The sequence below is a fragment of the Coturnix japonica genome, chromosome 28 (assembly GCF_054131305.1).
Source record: "Coturnix japonica strain WE chromosome 28, WE-NBRP24, whole genome shotgun sequence".
Taxonomy (NCBI): Eukaryota; Metazoa; Chordata; class Aves; order Galliformes; family Phasianidae; genus Coturnix; species Coturnix japonica.
In genome coordinates this window covers 3,292,036-3,319,827 of record NC_140690.1, presented here as the reverse complement: position 1 = coordinate 3,319,827, position 27,792 = coordinate 3,292,036, and the positions used below count along the sequence as shown (strand labels likewise).

General features: G+C 49.1%; 2 protein-coding genes across 2 annotated transcripts; both read left to right on the top strand.

The window, feature by feature from the left end:
• The first annotated feature begins 841 nt into the window (after nt 1-841).
• Nucleotides 842-7,635, top strand: LOC146756060 (hydroxysteroid dehydrogenase-like protein 2). The gene is made up of 8 exons (XM_085524787.1): nt 842-851; nt 913-1,011; nt 1,145-1,259; nt 1,782-1,885; nt 2,696-2,794; nt 4,470-4,664; nt 5,144-6,262; nt 6,820-7,635. Exons 1-7 carry the CDS (start codon nt 842-844, stop codon nt 5,200-5,202), a joined length of 681 nt encoding a protein of 226 aa, XP_085380913.1. The 3' UTR covers nt 5,203-6,262; nt 6,820-7,635.
• Nucleotides 7,636-19,383: 11,748 nt separating this feature from the next.
• LOC146756059 (uncharacterized) lies at nt 19,384-26,804 on the top strand. Its single transcript, XM_085524786.1, has 8 exons — nt 19,384-19,394; nt 21,851-21,942; nt 23,347-23,418; nt 23,756-23,815; nt 24,580-24,672; nt 24,806-24,916; nt 25,229-25,376; nt 25,666-26,804. The coding sequence occupies exons 1-8, from the start codon at nt 19,384-19,386 to the stop codon at nt 26,714-26,716; spliced, it is 1,638 nt and encodes a 545-aa protein (XP_085380912.1). The 3' UTR covers nt 26,717-26,804.
• Nucleotides 26,805-27,792: the final 988 nt, after the last annotated feature.

Below are 27,792 nucleotides of genomic sequence, written 5' to 3'. Positions count from 1 at the left end.
CTGCCCCCATCAGAGGGGAGGAATGAGCTGCAGTTCCACAGAGACATTCCTCTCACAGCCACTCACACCTCAGGTGTGGAGGGACGAGCTGGGGCTGCTGGTGGCAGCTGTGGAACACTGCCATCTGTGGTGCTCCATCCTACCTTGGAGGTGGGCATGTAGAGCTGAGGACCTTTGTCACTGCACAAATGACTGCAAGCAGAGATGTAGCAGAGGGAACATAAAGCATTTAATAACTTATACAAACCAATGAGTAATAGAAATGACAGTATTTCCAACCAAATATCCCCCATCCTAACAGTCATATCTGATCTCTACAATCCCACCCAAACAATTTCCCAGCCCCCTCCAATTCCTCCTCACTATCCCACCCCTGAATTTCCCTCCCCCAATTCCCACACAGTAATTGCCCACACTAATTACCAGTATGCAGGGCATAGAGAACACCTGTTCCTTGTGTGCAGACACGTGGAAAAAAAAGAAGTGTCAGGGAACTGGAGGTCTGTAGCAGGTTCTGGAGGCTCTGCATAGAACGTAACCCCAGACCACAACCCCATCAGCTGCTGGAGCAGCATCATCCCTGTCATTGGGGGATGTTGCCAGTGGTGGACAGGGACAGAGGGAGAAGCCACACCTTGGTGTAGCTCTGATCTGCTCATGTCCAGTCCAATCCTCTATAGCACTTTCCATCTTCTGTCCTTTGTTCTTAACTGTATCCTTCCTTCTCTTCTGCTCTTTTTCTTTCTTTTAGGTGTCTTACCTGTATCTGCTTTTCCCCTCTTCTGTTCTTTTACTGCTCTGGTCAGCATCCAGTGTCTGCACCGCAACTCTAGGTTTTGGGATGGAGAAAGGTACACAGGGCATAGATTTGTACAAGAAAAGCTCTAAGTGTGCTTTTTTCTAATCACGCAGTTGAAGCAGCTGGAGGAAAGGCATTGCCATGCATCGTTAATGTGAGGCAAGAAGAGCAAATTATCAGCGCCGTGGAGAAAGCTGTGAAGACATTTGGAGGTATGCTGAGGGGCAGGGGAGTCTACCAAGCAGATTATTCAATGAAGAAGAAGAGGAAAGAACAGCCTAACCTGCTTTACTCCTGTTTTTTCTTATTTCACTGCTAATGTGAGGTGACTTACTTTAAAACCAGGGATTGATATTTTGGTGAACAATGCAAGCGCCATCTCTTTGACCGGCACTTTGGAAACAGAAACCAAGAAGGTCAATCTTATGATGGATGTCAACGTACGAGGAACCTACCTCACGTAAGTGCTGAGGCAAAGCCATTTTGACAAAATGTTTAATGCTGTCTCAGTTTGTCTGAGATCTTGGTGCAGAGAGTAATAATAACTAAACGCATATATACTGTATTATTTTTCAAATGTGGTTTTAAAAATGAGATAAATATGTGAGCAGAAGGTAAGAAATATGGGACTAGATGATTCTCTACACTGGTAATCTGGCTTGTTAGCACATCATGGTTTACTCCCTTTCCAGAACTATTACAAGGAGACTATTGCTTCCGAACATCTGGAATATCTGCTTTAGTAGAAGTTGCTGCACAGCTTGGAGGATGCAGCCCAGCTGTTAGACATGAATGCTATTCTTGAGATAAGTGAGATAGGACAGGTTTTTTTCTGTTCTTTTCATCAGTTAAATACTTGATTACAAGGGAAGGGTTTCAGCTCACCATTGGACCTTTGTGAAAGTGAAACTACTGCTCTGCTGTAGTGGTAAATGCTCTGTAAAATAAGAGATGACTGTCTTGCTTGATTCCTCTCTTCCAGGTCTAAAGCGTGCCTTCCCCACTTACGGAAAAGTAAGAACCCCCATATCCTGAACCTCAGCCCACCTCTGAATATGAAACCCACGTGGTTCAAAAATCACTGTGGTAAGTAGCATCCATTGCCTTTGCTGTTATGTGTTGAGAAATGTGTGAGTAACTAATGACGTGTGCAGGAGTGCCAGCCAAGAATTCCAGATATTGTGTTTTTAGTGCTCACAAGAGACTGACAGGAATGGTTCCTCAGAGTGTTTTGCACTGAAAGAAAAGGTGAAAGAAAATTGTTTTCTGATAAAACACAGTACAAATCTCATGCCCCTAGCGTGGCCTTTATATTTCCAAGAAGGTTCTGCAGGTAAGAGATAAGAGTTTTTCATAGGATTTCTTAATACTACACCATGTTTTCTATTCCCAATAGAGATAGGAAGGCAAAATCTTTTTTTCTCTATGCTTCCACATTTGATTTGATAGCGATAAAGCTCATTGCTGTCTTTTTAAATAGAAATTATCTTTGAGGAGTGAAGGAGGCCCCAATTGCGTCTTTGGGCTAGAACATATGTTGCTCATCTTAAACCTGTGGATTATCTTTTAAACTTCAACACTTGGAACATGGTTAAACTCCTCTTGCAAGTCCATGTTCCTTCTCTGCAACATCCTCTTCTCAGAGTATACAAAAAGGATTTACAACGTGCTTTTTTCCTTTTTTTTTTCCCTCCCCAATTCAATACTCATGTAAAAGGGTCAGTTTGTATCTGAAGGGGGTGGTAGGAGCTGGGAGAGTTTCTGTACTCTAGGAAGATGATGCTTTGACCCCAGAAAGTTGATTTTTCCGTGACTTACATCCTTCAAAAGTAAAATTCTATGTGTAGACTAAATATGTATCCTACTAAATATGGGATTTTTGTGTGCTTTTTGTAGCCTACACAATTTCTAAATATGGCATGTCCATGTGTGTCTTGGGAGTGGCAGAAGAATTTAAAGGAGAAGTTGCTGTCAATGCTTTATGGCCTAAAACAGGTGATTATTTTGAATTGTTGTGTTTTGTCCTATACAGGTGGTCTTATTTAGGACTGATTCAGAACACCGAGCACTTCTGTGTATTTTTTTGTGATCAAAGATGTTGTGTGGGTATTGGCTTTCTTTCCTAGTTCTCACTGTTGCCTTCCTATTTTCACTTAAACTTGCCTTCAGCCTGAGCACATTCTGCTTTTTCTCCTGTCTTGTCACTGCTCCTTTCAACATGACTCAAACTTTGGTTTGCACACCATCCCTGAGTAGTATTGGACATTTATGTCAATATTTAGAATCCCCAGCTAGTTAGATTGCCAGGAAATAGATGAAGCTGACAAGATATGTACCTCTGTAGATGTAAAAAAAAAAAAAGTTTTGGCTGAGTGGGAAATCAATTGCTTTTTCACACAACCATCCAACACTTCTTGCAAGTCACAGCACACTGAAGGGCCGCATAGCAGAAAAATAACTTGGTGTGCCCATCTTATACTAGCTCCAGTTTATTGTCCATGGGTCAGTGAGGACCAGGGCTGCTGTTGAAGGTTTGGTAGCTGCTGAACAAAGAGACCAGTGTCTTGAAAGCATTAGAAGCAGCAAGTGAGCTTTCAAAATTTGTATGTATCAGTGTTTCCTTGATGAAAACTGTTCATGTTCTGAAGTATAAAAGTTTGTAATGTTCAGTCTAGGAAGAAAAATGTTGTTTTGAAAGGTTTATCTGCCAAAACAAAAGTTAACTACTTTAGAGAGTGAGAGAGGTGACTTCTGTAGAATCTACATTACAATTACAAAGTTTTTAATTTAAAGAACATCATATATATGTGATCAGCTTCAATGCTGGAGATTGACACTGTGCTAGTATGGTTCTATTGGTTCATCCAGCTCCTTGAAACAAGAAAATATGCTGATAGTGAGATGTTACGAGCTCTCGATTTAACTAAAAGTGAAAGAGGTAGCCTGCCAAAAGGATGTAAGAGTGTGAATGAGTAGTAGAGGTACTGCAGGGTCAAAGTGGAAGATGCTGTATGTATGAATTAATGGAAAACCAGCAGCACTTTGTATGAAATAGATGGAAGGATGTGCAGATTGCAGGACAGTAGATGGTTTTTCATATCAGTCTTTGCCCATAGTTTTGCTATATTTAGAACAATAATAATTGGCTGTAATGTGAAAGTAGAGGAGCATAAGCCAGGAAAAGTTTGAGTTTGTGCTATTGGGTTTCTCATCTTTAACTTAGAGTCACTTTGTTATCTCACAAGTTATTGTGGGGCTAAAATTGAGATTTTCAGTATGGTAATGGCTGCAGAAAATGTTAATTGCTGATGCACGTTCACTTTGAGAAAGATAGTTGTCCTGTTAGTTTTTCATGTCCTGAATAAAGCCAGAGGAAGTCTTTGTGTGGAAAGTATTGATAGAAGCATTGCATAATATGAATATTACAAGGAGTTCTTCCCTTTATTCCTCTTTTGGTTCCTTTAATACTTTTCAAGTAAGGGAATCTTTACACTTTGAGGATTGTTTGCTGGTTGACCATTCTTCGCTGGTTGATGGTATTTCACAGTTTAGTCTTCTCATGATTTACTTTCATGTGAGAGGAGAATAAAGTTTATGCATTTGCCAAAGAGATGAGTATGTGATGTCATTAGTGTTAAACTTGTAATTTCCTGTCCTCTGAATTTTCCAGCCATACATACAGCTGCTATGGATATGCTGGGAGGATCCGGAATAGAGAAGCAGTGCAGAAAAACTGACATAATTGCAGATGCTGCATATTGCATTTTAACAAAGCCGAAAACTTTCACTGGAAACTTCATTATTGATGAAGTTCTACTGAGAGAAGAAGGCGTTAAGGATTTTGATGTCTATGCAATTGCACCAGGTAAAAGAGATCTTTAAAATGAGAAGCTTGCGAAGGAAGGAAGGCCATATGGGGAATATGGATATATTCCTTTGACTCAGTCAAAAGATGCTTTGCCTCACGTTTGAGAATGTGGATTCTGGGAAAGCACATAATAGTCCACTGAGGCTCTAATAATCAATGCCTATATAAATATATATACATATATATATTTTAAACCCATTAGCAAAAAGAAAATAGACCTGCACCACAAGCGCATGTATTACTATTTACCAAATAGTGAGATAGTGTTTCTTCATCTTCAGATGTTTCTGACTGAATTTGTAAGAGGCTTCTGGGTCTGATTTTAAATGTACCAGAACCTAAACATGTCACCTCGTCTTCTTTCAACCTGTAGTTCATTTACTGGTAAATTGAGGTGCTGTTGCCTTCAGAATGGATTCCTGTTTGTGCTGTTCACCCTTACTTGGGCTTACTGTTATTGTTCAACTCCCCTTTAGGTCACCCCCTGATGCCTGACTTCTTCTTGGATGCTGAAACTGACATGACAGCCACATAATCAGAAGGCCGTGGAAGGGCAACCTCTGCATGTACATGTCGATTATTTGTGATGATAATGAATGCCTCCTCTATTTCAAGTTACTTTTGGACTACATTCAAGCTATGTGGCAAAATCTCTTGTATTTGGGCTGTTTGATTTATGGAAGTGACTTTAGTGTCTGCAACTTTCACAGTTCATAATCAGCACCTTGTTTTGAACAACCTTTTTGCTTTTTACCACCAGAGTTAAGTGGTATGAAGATTATGAGTAAATATTGCTGTAAAAAAATCACAAGCAATCAGCATATTTTGCAGGAGTGTTACATCTTTCTTGCAGTGTGAGAACTTGAGAAGCTTCTATTCCTACATGAAGTTCTCACAGTCGTACATGATGTGAATGTCTACAAGATGAAATAGAGAAGTTGTTTTTTTACAAAAGCATCAGGTTCACTTTTTCAGAATAGTGATGTTTCTATTGGAGGGCAAATAGGAATACTGAATATGTTTTATAGGAGTGCCAAAACAAATATAGGAAAGAAAGAGGCTAAGTTTGAAAAGAGCCCAGTTCCCTTGAAAATACTATTTGTGAGTGCGCACTTAGACTTTTCTGCCAGGAACTGATACTGCCAACTGCCCAGATCTCCAACACAGTAGCAATTCACTGAGTAGAATAATTATTTCCTGATACACTGACCTTCTGCATGGCTTTTAGGGGCTGCTAAGCATTACATGCCTTATAAATTGCAAATGCTCTTTCTTAATGTTAAATGAGCACATTCACTGCAGTGTAGAAAGTTGCTGATTAAAGTAGTGAATTGATTCACACCTTAGAAGCTTTTGCAGAAGAACTGCTGAAAACATATATATTCTTAGAAAGATAAGTGAGATAGAGCGTTCCAGCATTTTACAGAGAATCCATCTGTTTCTTTTAGGTGCTTCACAGGCATCAGGTGGAGCCAAGCTTAATAAAGAATCAGCTTCAGCGGGGCCTGTTGCAGAAACATTCAGAGTTATTCAGGGAGAACTCAATAAAGAAATAGTGAAATCCACGCAGGGCGTCTTTCAGTTTGAATTGTCAGGTAAGACCATCACTTGTAAAATTCTCAAATGCTCACTTTTCTAGCAAGAGTCAGTCTGTATTTTCACATGTAAATACTTGTCTTTTATAACTGGTCTAGGAACAGGGACATCTTTGGGTGTGCTCTGTAAGATGCTGCCTTTCAGAGCCAACTTCAGCACATGTGGGATTTACCCTGCTGCTGTTGTCACAGGGAGATGCTTTCTGCATCAGCAGCATGTGCTGCTCTTTTGGGGACTGTGGTGTGTTTTCCTGGTGTTTCATTTCTGCTGTGTCACCCTGCTGGCCGTGCTGCACAGGGTCAGCATGGTAGTTCTGTTCCAAACCCCTGCTGCCTCCAGCTCCACCAGCAGCCACTGCCTTGTCCCCTGACACTGTGGCACTGTGGGGCATCTGCTGGGGCTGACCTTGTCTGCACAGAGAGCGCGGGGCAGCTTCTGGCACAGCACCTCCAGCACGTCTAGCACGAAGATGGGAGAGAAAAGCAGGCGGGGGTAGCAAAGGGCAGGGCACATCAGTCCTTGTGGTGCTGCCACAGGTTCTCCCTGTTCCACTCAGGTGATGAAGGAGGCACTTGGTACCTTGACCTGAAAACCAGCAGTGGGAGTGCTGGGTTTGGGAAGCCTCCTGCAGCAGCTGATGTTGTGATGAGCATGTCGAGTGGCGACTTTGTGAAGATGTTCACTGGTGAGTAACAAACGGGTTTGGCAGAACTGAGGCAGCTACTGGTGGCAGGAAACATCTTGCTGATGGATGAGCTGACAGGCTCACCTCTCTTTGTGGTCTTGGAATTGGATGAGCTGTAGCTGGAAGTGCATGGCCTTTAAATTCCCTTCCAACGTAAGTCACTCTGTGAGTCCATGATTTTATAATAAAAATATCTACTGCTTTGTTCAGTAGCTATTGAACTTTTCAGAGTGTAGCTTCAGAAAGCATCCAGTCAATCTGTTGAACCTCTTTTCTGATGCTTTTACAGTAGAACTTGGTAGCAAAGTAACTACTATATGATATCGCAATCTCCAGTTCCTTTCCTTTTCCTGATGATTCTGTGTCTTCTTTTTAGGTAAACTAAAGCCAACCATGGCCTTCATGTCAGGAAAATTAAGGATTAAAGGTAACATGGCACTAGCATTGAAGCTAGAGAAGATGCTGACACAGTTTAATGCTAAACTGTGAGGGAGAAGCTGTACCAGCAGAACATCCAGCCTTTCTTTTATAATAGCAATGCTACATTTTAAAACGATAATCTACTTTTTTCTCTTTTTTTGTGTGTATAACAACTGTGGATAAAATGCTGATCTGTTAGAGAAGATCTAATTTAGTTTTATTAAGACTGAAAGGTGTTTGTGATTAAACAATTCCTTCTTGAGAATACTTCTATTATGTAACTGGTGTTTTCCTTTCTTACACTCCTTTGGAGCAATGCAACACACCTGAAGTGGGTTTTCTTTTACATATTTGCTTGCATGCGTGCATGTCCCATAAGAAGTCTGGGAGGAGCAAATATCACCTTGCAGATCTTCACACAAACACACCCCCAGCCCAGACTGCCACAAACAAGGTAATCCCTCCCACAGCACCTGCGTGCAGCACCAGAAGGTTTAAACTACAACATGTTTACAGGCACATCACCTTCCCTCTTTAGCATGGAAAGAATGGAAACTCATGAGAAAAAGCACAAATGCTCTCTAAGGGGACAAGAGCACAGATCCTCCTCCTGGTTCAAGAGCACGTTCAAAGCCAGAGGTAGCAACCTCACAGTGTTGCCAACAGAACTGCTCAAAATGTAGGGCATTTTACTCCTAAGTATGTAGAGAATATTTCAAGACTTAGAATTTATTTTCTAACTCGTGCAATGGTCAAATAGTTTATAGTCTTCAAAGCCTGTGCTCAAACAAAATTATTTGTGCTGTAAAGGTTCCATCCCTGTTGAATTCTGGTAATAATACAGAGAATGTTGAATTCACTTATGCACTCTGCAGTCCCAGCGCCATGAAAAACATGAACGAACTTTCCTTTTGAGGTGACAGCTTGCCTGTGGCTGTGTGGTTGTTCCCACACTTGGCTACATTATGCAGTACTGTATGTGTAATGCTGGTTGCAGCAGTGCAATCAGGAAGTATGCCTTAGGATTGCCAGGGCTGTTACATCTGGAAGGAGATGTAAGCAGATGTGGCTTGTTCTCATCTAGATAACATGAAGAGTATTGAGGGGATAGTGCAAGAAAAAGAATCTTTCAAAAGCAGTCAAACAAGTGCTTTGCTGCATGACCTGAAAGGGTGATGGTACCAGATTGTCTTGGTGTGAGCACATGGTAAGATTTTTGTGTTAATAACTAAAGACCGTTAGATACGCTGCTGTTCTCTGAGCTGAATAAACATCAGCTGGCGGTACCTCATGTATGAGCAGAGGATGGGTGAGAAGGTGGTGTGTTTGGAAACTGGGGGTGGCTGGGATCTAGAAGATGCAGAGTGAGCTGACAAAAGGTAAAGGTTGAAAACAAAATGGGAAAAGAGTTTTGCCAGTTCCTCAGCCGGTGACCCTCCTGAGAACTGAGAGTGGGGAAAAATTAATCAGATGAAATTCCAGCTCCCTCCCTTGAAGACTGACAACGATTTTAGAGGCACATGTTCATGTTGGACTACACCTCTTTTCCCCTATGAATAAAAAACCTTGCTGCCTCAAAAAACAGGGCACCTTACCCTTCTTTGATCCAGTCTTGCTCAGATCTGGAGGAGCTGGAGAGAGCTGCAGCATAAGTATTCACATATAGTAGTACTTTTAAGCACAACCTGTAGGTGACAGCAGGGCAGCAGCACCTCCAGTGCTGTGGGCTGCTCATGGGTGTGTTGCTCAATTCTATGCAGCTGGGAGCTGCTTGCAAAATGCTGAATGTGCTGTGACCAGCACAGTGCAGAGCTTTTACTCTATCTCACTTTCTGCCTTCCCTCGGAATAATGCACCTACTCTATCACAATTGCATTTGTGTAAAAATGAATATTTGAAACCCTGTTCTTTTGGTTACTCAGCTGATCTCCATTCCCTTGTTAGCAGTCCTGTGTTTTTTTATGGCTTGCACCATCATTAGTCATCTGCCTGTGCTATAAGATTCTCCTTTATCTCTCGTTTGCCTACGCCATATTCAAGCATTTCCAGGAAAAGCTCAGGGTATTGAAATATCCTTGAGTGGTCTAAGTATTCTTTCAGAATATAGGAGGAAGGAATGTGCTTTAAGCACCCGCATCTAAGTAGCTTCTGCTACACTCATAAATTAGATCTAATCCAACACCTGTGAATAACAGCTCCCCTCTGCTTTATAGTTTAGCTGTTCTTTTGGAAACCTTAATTGTGAGTATTGTGTGAGAAACAATTGATGCAATTACATTTGCTGGAAAGAATAACGACTGTCACTTCCTTTGGAACAAGAGGAAGTACACCATTTTGTGCTTTTTCTGTCTAATACAACAGCACATGTGAGATAACTAGTGACTAGATCTAAGGGAAGACATGTAATATGTTCTCTCCACAAGTAATTCAGCTTCAGCAGATCCACTGCAGTTACATTTTCTAAGGTACCTCAAACGAGATCAAGGCTTGGCTTTTCAAAAGATGCGTTTGCATGTGGGAGGGAACCTCTGAATGTTGTGCAATGAGCTGCAGCCTCTCTTTAGCCCCTAAATTAATGAAGATCCATGTAAGTATGTTCAGCACACAATCAAAGTGCTGCCAAAACAGTCCCATTTAATGCAATTATCAGCTACTTTGCACTGTCCGTGCTTTCCCTTTGTTGGCACCTACAACACAATGCTGTCACAAGGGGAGCACGCAGGCACACAGCCCTTGGCAGCCCTTCTACATGATGCTGGGCAGAGGTGAAAATACAAAGAGGCTCAGTGAGGCAGGCACAGAGTGCCATTGTCAGGTGCTCAGGTGGGGCTATGGGCATTCTGGGGACCTTCCCTGCCCAGAAAGTGTCTTTTTTGGCTCAGTGAGAGTGTTTTGAAGGCCCTCCAGGAAAGCATGATTTGGGAGTGGAAGATTGGTATGTCATGCTGGTCACACATCCATCCTAGTGCAGAACAGAGAGCATTCATTCACACTCCTACTACTGCTCCTTTAAGCTCTCCTACAGTCTGCAGTTCTGATTTACCAGCAGTCAGCAAAGAAATCATAGCTTCTTCCTACTCATTTGTCTCTAGCAGTCAAATAAAACCATTTGTGTCAAACCTTTCTCTCTGTAGCACCTGCTTTGGCCTGGAGGCGTCTCCCTCAGACTCACAGATAAGCATGCTGGCCCTGAAGGATTCCAAACCATGGCTCTCACCACAGCTCCCCTCTCCCCAAGTTGAAACATACCTTTTTACAGTTATAAACTGCATGTAAAGATCATCATACTCGAATAGAATGCACATGTTTTGACTTAGCCAAATGGAACTGTGTGGTAATAGTTACTTGCAAAGAGTTTGCTCTGCTCTCCAAGCCATTTTGAAAGCTGTGTGCCTTGAAGGCCAACTGCTCTGATTTTAATGCCTCTTTTATCCATATTTCTGTGCCTAATTCAGTCATACTGCAAAAGTGAAGGTAGTTACATGGATTTACAGCACCTTTGGGTCTCAGCAGCAGCCTGGAGACGCGAAGCACATGTGCTTGGAGACTCATACTGCCCAAGTGCTCTTTTCTTCACCAAAGGTCCTCTTCCTCAGTTAGAAGGTGCCATGGTGGAGCTGCAGGATCCTTCTTCGGGGAGATTTGATCACCAGAGTGAGGAGATGATTATACAGAATTTGTCCACATGGGTGTGTGTGCATGATGACACTAAGCTGAGTGGTGCAGTTGAAGGAATGCCATTCAGAGGGACCTTGACAGGCTTGAAAGGTGGGCCTGAGTGAACCTAATGAGGTTCAACACGGCAAAGTGCAAGGTTTTGCACTTAGGTTGGAAGAACCCCAGGCACCTGTACAGGCTGGGAGGAGTGGTCCTTGAGAGCAGCTCGGCAGAGAAGGACCTGGGGGTCCTGATGGATGAGAAACTTAACATGAGCCAGCAGTGCGCTCTGGCAGCCCGGAAAGCAAATGGGATCCTGGGCTCCATCAGGAGAGGGGTGGTCAGCAGGGATAGGGAGGTGATCGTCCCTCTCTACTCTGCTCTTGTGAGGCCCCATCTGTTGTACCGTGTCCAGGTGTGGAGCCCTCAGTACAAAAAAGACATGGAGCTGTTGGAAGGGGCCCAGAGGAGGGTCACGAAGATGATCAGGGGGCTGGAGCACCTCCCCTATGAGGACAGGCTGAGGGAGTTGGGTTTGTTCAGCCTGGAGAAGAGAAGGTTGCGGGGTGACCTCATTGCAGCCTTTCAGTACCTGAAGGGAACTTACTGCCAGGAGGGGAGTAAACTCTTGGAAAGGGCTGATAATAGCAGGACTAGGGGAAACTGATTTATGTTGAAAGAGGGAAGATTTAGGTTGGATGTTAGGGGGAAAGTTGTTTACTAGGAGAGTGGTTAGGCCCTGGAACGGGCTGCCCAGGGAGGTTGTGGATGCCCCGTCCTTGGGGGTGTTCAGGGCCAGGTTGGACAGGGCCCTGGGCAACCTGATCTAGTAAAGGTGTATGTTTGGTGGCCCTGCCAGGCAGGGGGGTTTGTTCTTCATGATCCATGAGGTCCCTTCCAACCTGGGTCATTCTGTGATTCTGCGATTCTGTGATTCTGTGATCTAATCCCCATCAGCCACACAGCAGCTCCAGCCCCATAGATCTGACCCATATCAGCACCACAGCAGCTCCAGCCCCATAGATCCGACCCACATCTACCCCAGAGCAGCTCCTGTCCCACAGATCTGCCCCACAGCAGCTCCAGCCCCATAGATCTGACCCATATCAGCACCACAGCTGTTCCTGCCCCATAGATCTGACCCACATCTGACACACAGCAGCTCCTGCCAAATTGATCTGACCCACATCAGCATGACAGCAGCACCTCTCCCATAGATCTGACCAACGACTGCCCCACAGCAGCAACTGCCCCATAGATCTGACCCACATCTGCCCCACAGCAGCTCCTGTCTCATAGATCTTAAACACATCAGCACCACAGCAGCTCCTGCCCAATAGATCTGACCCTCATCAGCCACACAACAGCTCCTGCCCCATAGATCTGACCCACATCAGCCCCACAGCATCTCCTGCCCCATAGATCCGACCCACATCTGCCCCTTAGGAGCTCCAACCCCATAGATCTGACCGACAGCTGCTCCTGCCACATAGATCTGACCCACATCTGCCCCACAACAGCTCCTGCCCCATAGATCTGACCCACATCGGACCCACAGCAGCTCCTGCCCCATATATCTTACCAACATCAGCGCCATAGCATCTCCTGACCCATAGATCTGACACACATCACCCCCACAGCATCTCCTGCCCCATAGATCTAGCCCCCATCAGACCCACAGCAGCTCCAGTCCCATAGATCTGACCCACATCTACCCCACAGCAGCTCCTGCCCCATAGATCTCAACCACATGAGCCACACAGCAGCTCCTGTCCCACAGATCTGACCAACATCAGCTCCACAGCAGCTCCTTCCCTATAGATCTGACCCACATAAACCCACAGCAGCACCTGTTCCGTAGATCTGACACACATCATCCCCACAACTGCTCCTGCCCCAAAGATCTGATATACATGTGCCCCACAGGAGCTCCTGCCCCATAGATCTGACCCACATCTGCACTACAGCAGCTCCTGCCCCATAGATCTCACTCACATGTGCCCCAGAGCAGATACTGCCCGATAGATCTGACCCACAACTACACCACAGCAGCTCCTGCCCCATAGTTCTGACCCACATCTTCACTACAGCAGCTCCTGCCCCATACATCTGACTCACATATGCCCCACAGCTACTCCTGCCCCATAGATCTGACCAACATCTACCCCACAGCAGCTCCTGCCCCATAGATCTCACTCACATGTGCCCCAGAGCAGATCCTGCCCCATAGATCTGACCCACAACTACCCCACAGCAGCTCCTGCCCCATAAATCTGACCCAAATCAGCCCCACACCAGCTCCTGCCCCATAGATCTGACCCACATCAGCCCCGCAGCAGCTCCTGCCCCATTGATCTGACCCACACCAGCCCCACAGCAGCTCCTGCCCCTGAGATATGACCCACACCTGCCCCACAGCAGCTCCTTCCCTATAGATCTGACCCACATAAGCCCCACAGCAGCACCTGTTCCGTAGATCTGACCCACCTCAGCCCCTGCCTCATAGATCTGACCCACATGTGCCCCTTAGCAGCTCCTGCCCCATAGATCTGACCCACAGCAGCTCCTAACTCATAGATCTGACCCACATATGACCCACAGCAGATCCTGCCCCATAGATCTGATTCACAGCAGCTCCTGCCCCATAGATCTGACCAACATCAGCTCCACAGCAGCACCTACCCCATAGATTTGACCCACATCTGCCCCACAGCAGCTCCTGCCACATAGATCTACCGACATGTGCCCCACAACAGCTCCTGCCCCAAAGATCTGATACCCATGTGCCCCACAACAGCTCCTGCCCAATAGATCTGACCCACATCTGCCCCACAGCAGCTCCTATCTCATAGATCTTAACCACATCAGCACCACAGCAGCTCCTGCCCCATAGATCTGACCCTCACCAGACCCACAGTAGCTCCTTTCCATAGATCTGACCCACATCTGCCCCACATGAGCTCCTGCCCTATAGATCTGATCCACTTAAGCCCCACAGCAGCTCCTGTTCAAAATCTCTCACCCACATCTGTCACATCGCAGTTCTGAACCAAATCATCTCCACAGCAGCTCCTGCCCCATAGATCTGAACCAAATCTGCCCCACAGCAGCTCCTGACCCATAGATCTGACCCACATCTGCCCCACAGCAGCTCCTGAACCATAGATCTGACACACATCAGCGCCACAGCAGCTCCTGCCCCATAGATCTGACCCACATCAGCCACACAGCAGCTCCTGCCCCATAGATCAGACCCACATCTACCCCACAGTAGCTCCTGCCCCATAGATCTGACCCACTTCAGACCCACAGCAGCTCCTGCCCCATAGATCTGACCCACATCAGCCCCACAGCAGCTCCTGCCCCATTGATCTGACTCACTTGTGCCCCACAGCAGCTCCAGTCCCATAGATCTGCCCCACAGCAGCTCCTGCCCCATAGATCTGATGCACATCAGCCCCACAGCAGCTCCTGTCCTATAGATCTGACGCACAGCCGCTCCTGCCCCATAGATCTGACCCACATCTGCCCCACAGCAGCTCCTTCCCCATAGATCTGACCCATATCAGCCCCACATCAGCTCCTGTCCCATAGATCTGTCCCACAGCAGCTCCTGCCCCATAGATCAGATTCACATCTCCCCATAGCACCTCCTGCCCCATACATCTGACTCAAATATACCCGACAGCAGCTTCTGCCCCATAGATCTGCCCCACAGCATCTCCTGCTCAATTGATATGAGCCATATCTACCCCACAGCAATTCCTGGCCCATAGATGTGACCCTCATCAGCCTCACAGCAGCTCCTGCCCCATAGATCTGACCCACATAAGCCCCCCTGCAGCTCCTGCCCCAGAGATCTCACCCAAATCATCTCCACAGCAGATCCTGCCCCATAAATCTGACATACATGTGCCCCACAGCAGCTGCTGCTTCATAGATCTGACCCACATCTGCCCCACAGAAGCTCCTGCCCTATAGATCTGATCCACATAAGCCCCACAGCAGCTCCTGTTCAATATGTCTCACCCACATCTGCCCCATAGCAGCTCCTGCCTCATAGATCTGAGCCACATCATCCCCACAGCAGCTCCTGCCCCATAGATATGACCCACAGCAGCCCCACAGCAGCTTATGTCCCATAGATCTGACCCATATGTGCCCCACAGCAACTCCTGCCCCATAGATCTGACCCTCAGCAGCTCCTGCCCCATAGATCAGACCCACATCTGCCCCACAGCAACTCCTGCCTCATAGATCTGACCCACATGTGCCCCACAGCAGCTCCTGCCTTATAGATCTGACCCACATGTGCCCCACAGCAGCTCCTGCCCCTTAGATCTGTCCCACAGCAGCTCTTGCCTCATAGATCTGACCCTCATCATCCCCACAACAGCTCCTGCCCCATAGATCTGACCCACATCTGCCCCACAGCAGCTCCTGCCTCATAGATCTGACCTACACACTACATCCGGATCTCACTACAGCCTCCCTTCAGGAAGTTAGAGAGAGCAATGAGGTCTCCCCTGAGCCTCCTCTTCTCCAGGCTGAACAATCCCAGCTCCCTCAGCCTCAACTCATACGGCCTGTGCTCCAGACCCCTCACCAGCTTTGTTGCCCTCCTCTGAACGCGTTCCGGGGCCTCCATGTCTTCCTTGCACTGAGGGGCCCAAAACTGAACACAGCACTCGAGCTGCGGCCTCATCAGTGCTGAGAACAGGGGGACAATCACCTCTCTGCTCCTGCTGGCAACACTGTTTCTGATGCAGGCCAGGATGCCCTTGGCCTTCTTAATATACAGCAAAGGAATCTCCTGAAAAGGAAACCAGAATATCTGGCAACATGAAACAAAGTTCTGATTCATAAAAGACTGGCAGCAAGGCCTGAATCTCTTGTGTAATCTGCTCTTGATTTATCCCATTAGCACTAGGTGGAATGCAGAAGCTTCCTGAGACGTGATAATCAAAACCTAGTCCAATGCCTTTAAAAAAGCCTTTAAGAGATTACTCCTCCTTGGCTGTTTAAAATAAACTTAGGTAATACAAAATGTTGGAAAATTTTTGGACAGCTCCCCAGGGCCGGGCTTTGGAAGGCCGTATTGACGAGAGTCAATCAAGCTCCGGCTGCAGGCGTATATGTGTGTGCCAGTTCTTCAACACAGTAGAAATCACAACTTGCTGCGTGATCAAAATTCTGCATGTGCTACTCCTGAACCCCAATTACTTCCAACGGTGTTAAATTACCCCTTGATCTCAAAGCTGAACTAAACAACAAAATGCCACACCAATACTGAATACATAAAAACAAACAACTCCTTGGGCCTCAAGGGGAGGCTGATGCACAGGCCACGGCTGCCAGCGTGCAGCTGGGCTTCCCAGGGCAAACAGCAGCACACGGTGCATCAGAAGCTGAAAGAGCCCTCAGGGAAGAGAGGCCAACTCAAGGGGCTGAGCACGGGACACCCTTCTTCCTGCCGGGCTGCTTCCCCTCCTCTGGTTTCTTTCTGTCAGTCCTCAGAGAGCAAGGAGATGCTCACAGCCTGTCACCAGCACTTACGGGTTGGCTGAAAGGCCACAGGTTGGGAAGACCAACAAGGAAATGGGGGAAAACCTGCACCATGTCAAGGGAGAGACGTGAAGCCGACCGCTTCATCGCCCTGTGATTGCCAGCCCGAGCGAGGGACGTTCTGACCAGCTACTGAAAGAGGCAGCACCAGGTTTAGAAAGTTCGCTTCAATTTTATTGCGTACAAGATTTGGCTTGTATTTATTACCCCGCCCACACCCCAAAATGAAGCCCCAGTGCCCAGGATTGCCGCTTAGCAATCAGTCACTCAGCCTCCAGTCAGACCCAAGGAGAAGCCAAACCCCAGGGCTACGTCACCTCCTCCCTCTCCAGTCCCAGCCAGCCCTATTTCAACCTAACCCTACACCAGGCCTGGACCTCACGAGACACACCCTGAAGGAACGCAGCGTCTCCAGCTCTTGCCATACACCAAGTCCTGCACAGGTGAAGCCCTCTTTGCTTCTAACGCAGCACAAGTCCTTCCTGTCCAGTTCACTTCCATCATCTCCACCGTCCATGACAGGGAAATCACGGCTGTGCCGGTAAACTGGACCGTTGAGTCAGCAGCTTTTGGTGCCACCTCCGAGAAAGCGCTGCAGGTGGTTCTGCTGTCCTTTGTAGCTTCTTGCTCAGGCCATCATCGTTGCTTTCTGCTTTCCTTCTCGGCTTTCTTCCTCAGCTGAGCAGCGCTTGCCTTGCCTCAGCTTTCTTCACTCTCTCCCAAGTCTCAGTCCCCAAACTCTCCGAGTCCTACAAGAATCAATTCGGAAACGCTCAGGGAACCTTCTCAGCTAACAACTGGTTGGCGGCTCGCTTTGGGAGCTCAAGTCACCCTGCTGGGCACGTTGGGCTGCCAGAACTGGGAACCGCCTTCCTGACAGTCGGGCACACAAGAAACTCCACCCCTGTCTCGTTCCCCAAATCCCACACAAACCAGAGCCTAAAGCCCTTTCCTGCAAGGCGGTCCCTGCACGGGCGGGAGGACCCTGTGCCTGGCAGCTCATAGGGAGCAGCAGTAGCCACAGGATAAGACTGAGCTGGCACCTCCAGGCTGCTGGCAACAGTTACAGATGGTTCCCTCCCACCCAGTTGCCCGTGCCTTTCTCCTATCCCATGAGAGCACCACTTACTGCCTTTGGGAACTTGGAAACTGGCAGCATGATGGCCAGCACAGAGAAGCTGCAAAACGGCTCCGTAGAAGAGTCTGTGGCGCAGCATGTTCTTCATTAGCATGGGCTCAGGGATCTCAGGTGGCCAGAAATGCAGTTCAGCAGCCATAGCACAGACAGCCTGCTGCTCTACTGCTCTCACGGAGGCTGCCTGCTGTGAGGGGGGAAAAAGAGGCATCTTTTTGTGTGCCCCCGTGGCGCAGGTGGTAGGAATGCTGCATTGCAACACCGGGGCCTGGGTGTTCGAATCCCCCTGTGGTGCAAGTGGTAGAAGTGCCACCCTGTAGCACAGAGGCTGGAATCCCGGGGGTTCGACTCGATGATCTCTAAGGTCCCTTCCAACCCGCACGAGACTATTACTATTACTATTACTATTATTACTCTCAGGCACTGTGATGGAGTTACTTCCTGCTAGAAACATTTCCAGGCTGACTTAGAGAAGTGCTCTGAAGCTTGGTCACCTTGGGCTACCGACCCAAGAACAAAGAGGGACAACAAACTTGCATTTCAATTGCCCTTTAGCGCCTGCCTCGGAGAAGAGCCCTCAGCCTTCAGTATTGCTGCACTTACAGGTGAGGGGAAGAGAAGCAAGAGGACGGGTGGGTGTCAAAGAAGGGAAAATTTACCAGGCAAGAATAAACCTATCCCTGAGCTCCATCACACACATGTGAATACTGCCTTACTAATATGAACAATAACATCATTCACACAGCTAAATTTACTCACATTCACGTACCTGGTTGTGGACATGTTCGAGGCCTCGCTGCTGCTGTGCTGTTCAACGCCGGCCACAGCAATAAAGCGTGCAGAAAGCCCATCTGTTGCAGACAGAGGAGTGAGCCGTGCTTAACCAACACTGCTTCAGTGCATGCTTAAAGTAAGGCACACCTACCTTGCGCTGGCCATGCAGGAAGCTCGTGACGCAGCTCCAGACGGCTCTCCTGAGGCCCAGCTTCATTTCACGGCCACTCACGCTCTGCTGCTGGACATTCTGCAACGGAAAAGCCACCGGATGCAAATCCCATCCCTCGCAGATGGCATCAGACCTCCGCTCTCATGGCAGTCGCACTCACGGCTCCGGGGGAGAAAGCAGACGTGTGCTTACCGAGCGAGCGCTGTTTGCTGCCAGCTGCTGGTAGGAACCCACGCCTAACCCTACAGTACCAACAGTAACCTATGCCTAACTCTACTATGGGAACAACAATCTACTCCTAACACTAAAGAATGAAGAGGAACAAACTCCTAACAGGAAAACACCAACTACTAACACTAAACCTACTCCTAACCTACTCCTAACACTAAAAAATGAACAATAAGCAATGCCTAACTCAAAAACACAAACAATAACCTATGCCTAACTCAAAAACACTAACAACAACCTACACCTAACTCTAAAACTAAACTAAACCCAAAAACCAACTATAGAAACAGGGACTGGAACAAACAGGGTAAAGATGGGACTGGGGGCCCACAGAATGTGGCTGCAGAATAGGCCCAAAGGAGGAACAGATGTTACAAAAATGCCACCCAGCTAATGCAGGGGGCGGGGGCCGTGCAGCGGGTAAGGAGCTCAGCGCCTGGACCAGCCACGGTGGAGCTGTGACCATGCCAGCGTGGGGCCTGACATGGTGGTGTGGTGCCAGGCCAGCTATGCCATGGGTGGATCCACCTCCATGGGCTCCTCTGGAGGTGGATCCACCTCCATGGGCTCATCTGGAGGGGGATCCACCTCCATTCGCTCATCTGGAGGTGGATCCAGCTCCATAGGCTCCACATGGGTGGTGGTCACGGGGCTGGTCCAGGCATGATGGAATATGGCTCTCTTACCCATCCTCTGCCTGGTGGTCATGGCGGGCCCCCTCCTCCTTCTCACTCCTAGGGCCCCCAGCTCCATCCTCCCGCCTGAAACAGGGAAAACTTCTACCCTAGCCCTCTTAGCTGCCGACATGGCTGCTAACTGCCACAGCTGTCAGAGGCGAGTGCGTTGCGCGCGGCAGCGGTGACCAAGGTGACGTGGAGAGGGTTCTAAAATGGCGGCCGCACTGCTGGCACTGGTGTTCCACATAGGATGAGGAGGGGGCTGGTAATAGCAGGACAAGGGGAAACTGATTGAAGTTGAAAGAGGGAAGATTTAGGTTGGATGTTAGGGGGAAAGTTGTTTACTAGCAGAGTGGTTAGGCCCTGGAACGGGCTGCCCAGGGAGGTTGTGGATGCCCCGTCCTTGGGGGTGTTCAGGGCCAGGTTGGACAGGGCCCTGGGCAACCTGATCTAGTAAAGGTGTATGTTTGGTGGCCCTGCCAGGCAGGGGGGTTTGTTCTTTATGATCCATGAGGTCCCTTCCAACCTGGGTCATTCTGTGACTCTGTGATACTGGTGTGTGGCTGTTTGTCCCAGCGCGCTGACCTTTTGTCTTCAGGTTCACCAACAAGACTGTAACTGATTGATGGAGGAGGCAAGTGATGGGTGCTACTGTGTGACAATCAACATCACTTTGTGGACATTTGAAAGCACCTTCCTCCAGAGCTGTTCACCTCCAGAAGAGGGTGCTCAGAAGTGTTTACTGGCAGAAGATCTGGCAGCTGCCCCCCCCCCCAACAGGCCCCAGCCCGGCCTGAGCCACGTGACAGTGACAGGAAGTGCTTCCTGCAGGCGGCGGAGAGCACTTCCGGGCCATGGCGGCCATGAGCGGGGCCGGGAGGAGCGGGCTCTGTGCTGCGAACGGGGTCGGGCCTCGGTGCGGGGGCACGGAGGGGCTGTCGGGGGAGGAGCTCGCGGCGCTGCCGGCACCCAGAGGCGGCTCCCGGGCGGCTCCACGGTCTCGCTGTGCTGCGGAATCACCCGGCCGGCCCCAAAAGCCTGGAGGCAGAGCCTGAGCCGGCCCCGGCCCGGATCGTGTGATGCGGCTCCGGCCGTGCTGGGCTGTGCGGCACCAAGAGGAAGACGTCCGTTCGTTTGCCGGCCGCTCGCTGGCTGTAAGATCCGGGTGGCGCCGAGGCCCGGTTAAGAAACGGCGTGGATGAAGGTTTGTACGGATGGAGTGGGTCTGGATTGCAGTGAGCGGGACGAGTCCGGGCTGCGGTTTGGCGTGGTTGTGTTGGTTGCTTTGAAGGGCTGCCGTCATAGGGCGGAGGGAGGGAGAGGGAGAGGGAGGGATGAACAGGGAAGCAGAAAACAGATGCTCTGCTGGAATTCAGAATAAAGGGGGGCTAAAAGGGGGATAGTTAAAGGTAGTTTACAGAAAATGATTTAGTTAGAATAACAAGGAATGGAGACAGTGGGTCTGGAAGAGCAGGAAGGATGAAGATTAAGGAGTGAGAACTCCCTGAGACACCTGGCGAGAAGGGGATTAGGTGTTGCAACTCCTCTTTTGATATTTGCATCTCCCTGACAAGATGGGCGATAACAAGAGGGGGTCTGCATGATAAAGAATGTGTATTAGAATTAAGGGATGCATGTTAGAATTACGGGAAATCATTGACTATGCATGAGGTGTACCTATATCTGTATCACGGTTTTACAAGTTGGTGTGCAAGTTTGGAGGAGCTATCCCCCTTGCACCCAGCGCTGGAATAAAACATACCTGCTTTATAACCCATCTCTGGATTATAGAGTTTGATTCCGCAAGTCAGGGAGCTTTGAACAGTGCGGGCAGTCAGGAGCACGTCGCGTTTCTGCCTGCTGTGTTGGCGCTGCCGTAAGTCTTTGGGTCCCCAGGGAGGCTCTCCCTGGGGGTGTCCCGATTGGAAGGCAGGATTCAATCCCGCCGCAGCCCGTCCATGGCAGGCAGACGCTTCTCTCCTCTGCTCATGGGACTCAGCAGTGCCAGGGGTTTCACAGCGCGTGTTGCAGTGGCTGGCAGCCTCTGTGTGTTTTTCTGTTGCAAACAGGATCCCATGGTGGAGCCGAACTAGAAGCAGACATTGGTGTCTTGTGGCAGGAGCAAGGGCAGTGGAAGCGCTGTCCAATGCCGGGCGGTGGTGACTGCCATGAGAGCAGGGGTCTGATACCATCTGTGAGGGATGGGATTTGCATCCGGTGGCTTTTCCGTTGCAGAATGTCCAGCAGCAGAGCGTGAGTGGCCGTGAAATGAAGCTGGGCCTCAGGAGAGCCGTCTGGAGCTGCGTCACGAGCACCTTGTGTGTGTGCTGGCCATCATGCTGCCAGTTTCCAAGTTCCCAGAGGCAGTAAGTGGTGCTCTCATTAGCTGAGAGAAAGGCACGGGCAACTGGCTGGGAGGGAACTGTCAAATACAAAATACGAAATACTAAAGTATTGATGCTACAGATAAAGCTCAGTTTGCATTTTTGTTAGAGTCTGTGACAACAAATACAGTGTCCCTGAAGAAATGGCTTTTTTGGCCATTAAAAGACAAAATGCAATCTTTTGATTTGCACAAAGCAGTAAAAACAACACTGGAGCGATTTTCTTTATCCTTTGACAGAGTCTCTGGGTCTTTAATGTCCCTTCTCACCCAAACCATTCCACAATAATATATTTCCACAATGTAAATGTGAAAATATCTGCCATGGTCTCCTGCTGCTCTAGATGACTGGGAATCCTCAGCGTCCATAACAAGCCCAGGGGGAGCCTGGTCCTTGCGGTGGAACAGATCTACCCAGTGGGACACGCTCCCAGTAATTCTTCCCCAGCAGCCTGGCACTCACCCACTAAGGGGTGCCACAAGCACCCACTCTATGCAGCCCTGCTGCACAGGAGGAGCAGCCCGTGGGGAGGCCCAGCCAGCAGCCTGGGGATGTGAGGTCACTATGCCCTGCCACATTGCTGCCTTGTGCCACAAGATCACAATGCCCAGCTGCGTGCTCTAGGTGTTCTGTGCCCCAGTAGCAGCACTCGTTGTGGCTGTAGCAGTGGTGATAGCAGCATGGCACGAGTACTGGGGGCCACGGCCCCCACCTGCCTTGCCGTCCTCCTACTGATAGCCATGTGTTGTCAGGAGACTTGTGCTGCTCCAGGGCGAGCAGCAGGAGCAGGTGGGTGGGCAGAGATGGGGTAAAAAATAAGCGGAAATGAGAATGAGAAGCCCAGGTTCTGGTTCCAGTGGCTCTGTGCCTTATAGCCCTTAGGCTGCCTTCGATAGGGGCGGGGGGATATTGGAAAAGGGGGACAGGCAGCACCACAGGAGCTGGGCAAGGGCATGAGGAAGCCCTGTGCTCCCACGGCTCTGCCGCTGGCTGGGTGGAGCATGCTCTTCATCCTGGGGGTGTCCCAGGGGAGAACGTGGAAGGTGTGTGCTGGGAAAAGCATGAGCATTTCTGCTCCAGCTGCCTGATGCTCCCCATAGAAAAATCCTGGTTCCCAACAGAGACCCCCAGCTGTAGCCCAGTGTGTTTCAGGCACCTTTTCTTTGTATGCTCTTCCACGCGGTCCCGGAGGGGTGCTGCATGTGGCCAGGAGGGAGCATTTGTAAAGCTGCCGAGTGCTAGGCTTCAGGTCACCCTGGCCCCTCTATAGCTTTGGCGATCAAGGCCTGAGTCTCCCATCCCGTTACCTGGCCCCTTCCCTGTCACTAAGGGAGAGGAAGATCACAACATGCAATGGGAACAACCCTCTTCTGTTCTTTCTTCTAGATGATGACATTGGTACTCCTTCCTCAGATGACTGGAAGGAGACTGCTTTTGTGCCTCAGGGGAAACTCCGAGGTAAGTTGTGAGTGTCTGTTTCCTTGGAAGTCGAAAAATTAGTGCTATAATAGCTTATTTGGGTACGTAAGGCTCTCCAAAGGTCTTTCAAGTCTCTTTGTGCTTTGAAGGTCGTACACAGATCAGTCATTAGTATTTCTTTACTTGGAGAATTGTCACATTTCAGTGGGAAGGCGGCCCTTGCCAGTCTTTGCTCCTATTCCTTTGCTGTTTGGGCCATGTCATTCCCTGACCTGCAGCCAGTCCTCACAGGTCACTGCAGGAAAAAAAACAAGGCAGACCCCAGTGCGCAGTGGAAGCTCTCCTCACCTGTGTCTGATCACTCTTGTGCCTGCAGGCCCCTTTGGTGCATTTCAAAAGCAAAGTCGCGTCCCTGAGCCTGGGGTGGATGCCAGAGGTAAGTCACCAGTCTTCATCTCATGATCTTTGCTCATATTTGGCTGTGGAGGTTCAGGGGGGGTTCATCTTTTCACTGCCTGGTGATTTCTTCTCCATGAGAAGCTTGGGTAGTCACTGTTTCTTGGGTGCTGCATGCTCCCAGCATTCCGTTGACTTTGTCTCCGTACATCAGAGATCTCCCCACTAAAAAAACCTTGAGGGGCCAAATGTTCTTCTATGCCTTCTCTGAAGATTGTTTTACATGGCCTGGAGAGAGTATCTGGAAAGCTGCTGAGTGCCAGCCAACTGCCCACCTGGCTTCTCTGCAGCTTTGCAACTTTTGACCCAGGTCTGAGTGCCATGTCATCACCTGAGCCCCTTCCAGTCACTGCAGGTCCCTAAGGAAGAGAGAAATTACAGCATACCATGTCATGAGATTTTACTTCCTTTGAGAGATGCCAGCTCACAGTCCTAATGTCAGCCAGGCGCGTCTGCAGGTGTGAGTGAGAATGCACACCTGTGTGTGTGTGCCCTGCCCTCGCACAATGCCCTTGTCCCATTCAGTGATGCCGTTATGCGTTTAGGTAAGCTGCAGTGTGTGGTGAAAAGTTCTCATTCTTTGGTTGCAGAAGTGCCTCCAGGGAAGGCCGTGCTAAATCCTTAGTTGTGCTGGAACCCCACAGGCATCCCAGGGGTGGCTGTTGTCGTTACTGACTTCACTGAAAAGACCGTTCAGTTTAGTACCTTGTTTGTCTGAAAGTTATCTTAATGCTTTCTGTTTAGGTCCTGAGAAACAGAAAGAGGCCCTGGAAACAGGAAAATATCTGCAGACACTGCCCCCTCTGCTAATGAAAATCATGAAGGACAAAGCACGTGGTAGGTGTATTTCCGTCTGTTCCCTGAAAGGCTTGTGAAACTGAATTTCTAGAAATACATGTGGAGAAACTGCACCATCTTCCTGATGAGAAGCAGTTACTTACAGTCCCACTCCCTTACCTCCTTTCTAAAGAGACAGGTGGAGCACCTATGTGCTGGCTTGCATTTTGGAATGGCAGAGTTCGCACACTGACTGTCCCCCTGAGAGTAATAGAGGCCATGCACACAACAACTGTCACTCCAGGTAAGGGCCGCTCATAGAGCTCCGTGGCAGTGGTTAGAGGTTGCTCCCCTCCCACAGCAGCCAGTTCCCAGGGACTTAGGAACTTTGTCCTTTTGGGAACTAGGCCACCAGAACCACATTCAGCAAATAAGGAGAGGAAACAGGACCCTCCATAGTACCTCCTGTGCACAGACCCTGCATTCCAGAGCTTGCTGTGCTTCCCCTGAGCCACCAGGCACAACAGCAGCCCGGAGCGGGATCCTTCCTGTGGTTGTTCTTGTCCACGTCACTCAAAGCAGCAGCTGGTGAAACAGATCCACATTGTTTTTCCAGGTGCGGATGGTGAGGAACACGCAAATGCCGCAGACAATAATTTTATCAAGAAGTACTGCCTGGGATTTGGTGAGGCTATCTTCGTTACCATGCTGATGGCAATGTTTTCGTGCTATCGTCTTGTCCGACAACGGAGGCAGATAAACCAGTGAGTTTTTGATCACCCCCAACCCCATCCTGCCCCCTCTCTTTACTATAGGGATCCTGTGAGCAAGGAGGCATTTCTAGTTAAAGCAGCATAGAGAAGCCAGTTAGTTGTTGCCTAACACTGTCTGAGATTGACACTGTCAGACATTTAACTGGCCTCACCATTCCTGCTGCATGTTCTTACTGCTGGGCCTGAGACAGGCTGGGAGCTGAGGGTGGCTCTATCATGCACTGTGAGGAAGGAGAGCAGGGGGTTCTCCTGTGCCCTCAGCACGTTTCTCTCCCTGCAGGCGCCTTGCTGAAGATGCTGCAGTCCAGCATATTGCCCGCAGCAACCTCACGCTTGGACAAACAGCTTGCTCGCCTCAGTGCGCCGCACAGAAAAGACGTGGCACAAATAACCAGTGCCTGTGCAGTGACAATCTGCCCACCAGCCGCAGAGCACCACCAGAGCGGCCCCTGCCAGGCCTGACGGCTGTCGGGCTCAGCTGCCCCCAGTGCAGCCCCCGTAGCCCACCAGCCCAGGCTCCGTGGCCCCTGGGAAGTACATCATGCCCAGTGGCCCCTATCCACCTTGAGCATCAACACCTCTTTCAGGGGACAGGAGGGACCCACCTGGTTTGGAAGCTTGCAGTCATCGGCTGGCACCCAAACAGCAGCACCCTGGCATCAACACCACCCTCCTGTCCCCCACCACCATTCTTCAGGGGTTGGCAGTGGCTCCCTCAAAGTGTCACCCGCAGGCAGCCACTGCCTCAGGGAAGCTTGAGAGGCCTGTCAGCCTCCAGCACCATCTCTGCCCTCACCCTCCCCTCCACCATCCATCAGGGGATGGAAGCGACCCCAGCAGAGTATAGACCTGGGGACATCATCCAAGAGACGGACGACCATTGCCTGGGGGAAGCCAACTGGCCCAGCAGCCCCCTGTCCCCCCCAGGAACTGTCACCAACTTTCCTTCACCATCCTTCAGGAGGTTGGAGCAGCCCCCACAGGGTGGCAGTTTGAGGGCATCATCCGACACCCAGAAAACTACAGCCAGGGGAAAGCATACCAGGCCCCACAGCTCCCAGCCCCCCACAGCACCAACTCTGCCCTCCCGCTCCTCTCCTCCATCCTTCAGGATGAGGGAGTGCCCCCCCCCACAGGGTCGGCATGGGGGCAACACCTGTAAAACCTCTGCCTGGAAAAAGTATGACAGGCCCAGCAGCCCCAAGATCCCCCCAGCACCACCTCTCTCTTCATGCTCCTCTCCACCATTGGTCAGGGGGTGGGAGCATCATCACTGGTCAACACAACAGGGGGTTCTTTCTTTAACATCCTTATTACACCTTCCGAACTGAGTATACCTTTTCTACAAAAATTCTCAGCACCACAGATGATCATATTCAAAACATCTATAACTGTATGGAATATAGATATTGTAAATTAATTCAATAAAGTTCAACAACAAAACAAAATAACCAAGAAGCTGCTTCCTTCAAAAGGCAGAGTATTCTGACGAGGAGAAAACAGCAATACTAACATCACGTCACAGCGTTGCCATCAGGGCTCAAGCTAAGGCAGCCAGCTGACCAGGGCAGAACTTGTGTTAGATGCTGCTCAGTGACAACACCCAGAATGAAGTAGCAAGGATGTGAAGTGTAGGAGACTACTTGCGCTTATCACATTCTGTCTGCTGTAACAGCACTACTCAAAGATTTCTAATCGGGCCAAGATCTTTGTGAAGCAGCAGTTTGTTCATTACTGCCATCATGGCCGCACACCCCTACTGACTGTTGGGCAGGGCTGCAGTGGAGAACGCCCTCCACACGCAGTCCTGGGCAGGCAAGGGCTGTCGGTGCACAGTGCCACACGCTCCTTGCCATCTGCACACACGTGGGCTGGCTTTGCACTGCCAGGCACATCGTCTCGCCTGGGCACTGCAGGTCCTCGCTTGGTGGTATGCAGAGACAGCGGGGCCAACAGATGAAGTTATCTGTGTTGTGTGCAATACTTGCATGACTTGGGAGCTGACAATCCTTGTGGTTCTCTGTCCTGCTCCAATTTATAGGAAGGAGAGGAGGTCCATACGTGTATGCCTGAGCATGGTTCAAATGTTGGAGGACAGACGCTATTACGATTTAGGGTGATTAGGAAGGGAAGGCGGGCAATAGAAAAGACAGGAAAAAGAATCAAGGAGTCTTTATAGGAAGCAAGAGGGAGAGAGAGTCACCACCATGGATCTGACGTGTTTAGTAGTTCAGTCATTGATCTTCAGTAGTGGTGGGTCATCAGGAGTTGTTGTTCCGCTGACGATGACTGTGACCACGGCAACAGTTTCCAATGATAGTATAAACTTACAAATAAGTCCAACGTGGTTCAGTCAGCTCTCCTTGGTGTGACAGCTCAAATCCAAAATGGTTGAGTCAGCTCTCCT